General features: G+C 35.4%; 1 protein-coding gene across 1 annotated transcript; it reads left to right on the top strand.

The window, feature by feature from the left end:
• The first annotated feature begins 328 nt into the window (after positions 1 to 328).
• On the top strand, positions 329 to 3,001 carry LOC132548280 (transient receptor potential cation channel subfamily V member 5-like). The gene has a single exon (XM_060212132.1). The coding sequence runs from the start codon at positions 329 to 331 to the stop codon at positions 2,999 to 3,001; it is 2,673 nt and encodes an 890-aa protein (XP_060068115.1).
• The last annotated feature ends 2,571 nt before the right edge of the window (positions 3,002 to 5,572 follow it).

Raw genomic sequence — 5,572 nt, 5'->3', positions numbered from 1 at the left:
ATTTGCAGTTCTTAGTTATACATATAAATATAACAAGCGGAACAAGCAATTTCAACTGATACATATCACTCTTGTTGGCCCGGATGTAAGCGCGCGAGGTGTCTTATTATGGGAAGAAACAGGAGTACCTGGGGAAACCCCACGTGGTCGGGTCAAGTTACCCCTAACCATTTGCTGTGTAGCTGTATAAAGCCCTTGAAGTCTATCAGCTGATAGTTTTCATGTTATAACCGTATGAACAGTCGATAACTAGTATGTGTTTACTCTTTCTACTGTTTCAGAATGTTGGGTAGCTGACCGAAATACAGCCGACGGCATTTAAAACATCATGGAAAAGAGAGAGAAAAGTCACTATAAGAATAAACTTGTTACAGGCGATTACGTGGAATGTCAGAAAGCCCTGTCTCGTTTCATCAAAGAAGGTGACAATCAAAAAGCGGACGATCTTTTGAACCTTATTCAGAACTACAACCGTACTGATATTCTAGTCAAATATCGCGAAAATGAAGATGAAACGTTTCTACATACGGCCGCAAAATATCAAGACGATGATATCATGGTCCAACGACTTGCCAGAGTATGTCCACAACTTCTTACTCAGGCGAGGGAAAACTCGGAAGATTATAAGGGACAGACTGCCTTCCATATAGCAATAACCAAGGGCAACGAACAAGCTGTTGAAACTATGCTTGTACAGGCGAAGCAGGCACAATCCACTGATCTCTTAAAGAGGATGATTTATACAGAGGCAACTGGAGCGCGGTTTGTAAATACAGTGATGATGGGTGGAATACCCCTCAGCGTCGCAGCTTTAGCATTTTATGAAGGTATAGTTACAACTTTAATTGAAAATGATGCTGAAATAGAATTTGCAAACGTAGACGGTGATACTGTATTCCATTCCTTGATTAAGTATGCTGCCATATATCCTGAAAAAGTCATTGATGTGGTGTCAATGCTCAGACACCTCCAGGAAGAACTGATGAATAAAGGGATAACAGAGCATATGTTTTCAGATGATACCGAAAGTCTAAAGTATAGATACCAATACACGTATGTGTGGTTCATAAGAAATAAGGAACATCTCAGTCCACTACAGCTAGCAGCTAAACATGGCGTCGTGGAAGCATTCAATTTCATCATGAATCTGGAAAACGTCTACTGTTTCTTTAGCACGCACGATGGTCTGTTTGACATTAAAATGTATGACGTTACAGAGGTAGACTCACTTGCAAATGTAAGAGCAGCTGCCTCAAATTATGGCCAAATGAAGAAGTCGCTTAGCCGCGGAACCGTGATTCCAAAATGGGAAGGAATTGCTAGCAAACAATTGCGGAAGTCCAAACAGCAGTATGTGACATGCTGCAGTGATTACCCAAAGACAGAAAGCATTTTAGAAATGATGTTCAACAACAGCTACCATTCCAAAGACGCTTTCCGACTGATAGAAATGCCGCCCGTGAAGAATCTAGTTCGTGCCAAGTGGACATTTTATAGATGGATTTACTACATCTGGTTTTGTTTCCATGTACTTTTTATCGTTGGTCTAACAGGGTATGCTGTTTTAAGGCCACAAATATTCTTCAACACATCCGGCAAATCTCGGGCAGATCGAGAAGCCGATAACCCGCAGGTGAATTACTTTGTCAATGTATTCCACTGGTTAACATTTGTTTGTGGTTTGCTCTACGTTGCAGTATCAGTTCTACTTTTTGTGCCAAAATTCCGCCGCTCTAATTCCCGTCAGTATTTCCTACATAATCTGGAATATATAGTGATTCTTTCTGTTCATTCAAGTTGTATTATCGTAGATACATTCATGACAGCTTCAGACGATTCTCACGATGGTATACCACTCATTATCGCTTTGATTACTGGTTGGTGGTTCACGATATTCTTTCTGCGACCACAGAGGATATTCAGCTTCTTCACGGAGATGATTAAACGAGTGATAATTGGAGATTTATTCAGATTCGGTATCGTGTTGCTATTTGAACTAATTTCCTTCACAGCAGCATTACATATCCTCTTTCAAGTGGATGTTACTCCGAATGGTGACGGTGACGTTGTCCAGAACGAATACTCGTCCTACTGGACAACCATGTTGATGATGTTCAAACTTATGCTCGGTCTTGGAGACATCGAGTCTCTGTTCGAATCCCGCGTGCCTTGGTTGTCTGTTGCACTATTTGTTGTATTTGTAATACTTTCCTATGTCCTTCTGCTGAATGCCCTGATCGCCATGATGTCACAGACTTGTGCTATCGTTCTTGAAGACAGATATCCGCAGTGGCGAGTACAACAACTATCTGTGATTTTGTTTCTGGAAGACATTTTTTGTTTATGTTGTCTAAATAAAATTTTACCTTGTCATGCAGAACCTAGGGAGATACGCGGGTTTGATACTGCTACAAAGCAAAACAAATCTGATAAACGTTTTCTCTTTGAAATACATTCCCTGCAAATGACATATGCTACTGAGGAAGATAAATCAGGATTAGTTAAAACTGCAGCGCAAGGGGTAGCAAATGTGACAGCTCATTACGATTTGGATGCACGTATGAATACTATGAGTTTCAGACCTTTGAGTCCGATACATAGAGCAACTTCATCTTTCATGAGCACAAGAAGAACCCGCCCTGGCATGTTTATCGACACGAAATCTCCAATGAAACCTACGAGACGAAATTTGGATGTTTTAGAAGAAGAAGCAGAAGAAGCAGAAATAGATACCCTTCCAAGGAAAAGAAAACAGGCCAACTTTCTAAACCATCTGCCAGAAATTGTACAAAGTGGACACAGCCCACGTTTACAGAAAAAACAAAGCTCTAAGCGTAAGAGACACAAATCGGAAAACTTACACGAAAAGAAACCATCCTCACCTACGATGGTAAACCCTGAATCTAATGGTTCGATGTATGCTTCAGCCCCGGAAGGTCTGCCTATCGTTGGGAAAGGTCGAGAGATAGATATTCAAACCGTTCGTCCCTCACATGTTTAGATAAGCATATGATACCATCGTATCTAAGGCATAACCTCAATGCCATGACAATATTAAAAGCATGTTTAGTTTCGTCTGTATGGAACAAGTCAAACTTCGCGATGCATATTAAAGAGTAATAATTATAATTGATAAATGATATAAAGTAGGTATCTTTTGCAAATTTAATAAAGGAAATGTGAATTGTGGCTAATTCTTTAGTACCACATCAGAACAATTTTAATCATAATAAGCAGAATGAAAGCAATTCCTATTTCGTACAAACAGTGTCAATTCAAGTTTTTATACTTATATTAGATATATCTTTTGAATCATGTTAATATTATCTAACTTCTCATGTACATGAAATTGAAAAAACACCCTATCCAACAACACATAATTTGATATCATACAATACAATTTTCCGGCTCAAATATTGTTCAAGGTGTTAAATCTTGTAATGGAACTTTTTTATATTTTTTATAACGAAATCATTATCCTTTAATTATTTGAATATATTTCGAAAACTGTCGTTTTAATATGTTTATGTGTATAATAATGTGATGTGTGTAATGGGATGGTTAGCTTTTAATAGCAAACAATATAGTTATAAATACAGCAATACGTCACTTCAAAGTCTTCAACGGCACCGGTCGGAAAGTTATCAAAATAGCACAAATTCGTGAATTTGGAAATTTTTCATTATCAAAGATCAATTTCAACCAGTAATATAATTTATGTGTTACTATGTGGAAGGTGACATGTCGTCTAATTTTGAAAGAATTTGCATCACTTATTTATATATGTATGTATTCAAAATAAGTATGACTTTACGTTTCGATAAGCAAGTTGAGAACAGCTTTAACTAATGTCATATTCATACTCAGAGCCCGTTGCATAATCATTGTGTTAGCTTTTGATTACTTAACATGCATTTCGAATGTAACAAAATGAGCATTACCACGTTACGTATCAACCTTGACCAAAGGGGAATAACTCCTTTATACATAGAGAAAATCGGCGAATCAATATAAAACCTTCGGTATTGAACTTCAAATAGTGACCATCTCACAAAGACCACTCAAAACAGAATATAAACGTTCCTTTAACTTTGATTAATTGCATTTAAATTCAATGCATTTTTGTTGAATATTTATTTATTTAGTGATCATAGTGATCTCATTATTGAGAAGCATTTTCTTTCTTTATGAGATATGAAGCTGGGAGTGTTGGATATTCGTTACTTTGCTTTCTTTATTGTATATATTTGAGAACGTTACATTGCTTACTTGACTTAGATTTGCATGGTGAACGTCTTCCATGAAGCAGATGACGGACCAGGTAATATTTTCTTGTACTTTTTCATGTGTTTCCATATAAGTCTTTCATTTGTTCATAGATTTTTAACCTGAGTTTGCACAATAATTATGTTCACGTGTTGGTTTCTGATACTCTATGTATATGTTTTGCTAAGAACACGTGTTAAGATTTGATGTCAAAGCAAACACTTTTAGATTTGATATCAAAGAACACTTGTTCAGATTTGATATCTGAGAACACATTTTCAGATTTGATATATAAGAACACTTGTTCAGATTTGATATCTGAGAACACGTGTTTAAAATTGATATATAAGAACATGTGTTCAGATTTGATATCTAAGAACATGTGTTTAAAATTGATGTGTGATAACACATTTTCAGATTTGATATCTGAGAACATGTGTTCAGATTTGATATCTTAGAACACGTTTTAAGATTTGATATCTGAGTACAAGTGTTTTTAGATTTAATATTTAAGAACACCTGTTAGATTTGATATTTGAGAACACGTATTTAGATTGGATATCAAAGAAATCGCATTTAGATTCGATATCAGAGCACACGTTTTAATAGTTGATACCAGAGAACACGTGTTTAGAGTTTATATCAATGAAAGAACGAAAATACCACTTTTCTTCTTTACCAGCATTTTTATTTGTCTATTTTGTTTGATTGATGTTTTTTTTTTAAAGTAGGTAAGGAAAAAGGGTACAAGAAAGTATTACGTTGAGAGTATACATGACAACATGTACATAATGTATATGTAGGAGACAAACATATATTTTAAGATGAAAATAATATTGTTTGCTATTGTTGACAATCCTTTTTAAGGGACAAATCACAAATATGATAATTTATTTTTGTTTTTGTTAAAGCACAAGAGAGAAATATCAAATTATTTCATTTATATTTGTATATTTTCTGCCAACAGGTGGGTTATTTTCTGTACAGTGATTTCTGAAAGTGCTTCCCTTCATTAATGACCACATATGTACTAGATTGTCTGTTATATTGTGTTCAATTTATAATACTTAAGCGTTTTGATTATCGTTGTCTTTCATTTTCGCTGTTGACAGATTGAGGAAATAGCTATTTCAAATACATGTTTTGTGATATCTTGTTCTCCTAGTACGAGGAAAGATTAGAAAACACAACCTTGTATATCCTTAACAAAAATATTTAATATCTTTATCTATTTTAGGTGTTTTGCTTATCAGTGATATCGATATACACATAAATGAAAACAAATCAATAGTGGACATGTTACTAT

Source organism: Ylistrum balloti, unplaced genomic scaffold (genome assembly GCF_031769215.1).
Source record: "Ylistrum balloti isolate Yb309-2 unplaced genomic scaffold, AGI_CSIRO_Ybal_v1 Utg370006, whole genome shotgun sequence".
In the NCBI taxonomy this organism is placed as follows: Eukaryota; Metazoa; Mollusca; class Bivalvia; order Pectinida; family Pectinidae; genus Ylistrum; species Ylistrum balloti.
The sequence above is the reverse complement of the archived record's forward strand: the minus strand, read 5'-3'. Positions and strand labels throughout refer to the sequence as shown.

Bases quoted from the DNA above. Each gene is read 5' to 3' on its own strand.
- LOC132548280 (XM_060212132.1), top strand. From the start codon at position 329: ATGGAAAAGAGAGAGAAAAGTCACTATAAGAATAAACTTGTTACAGGC.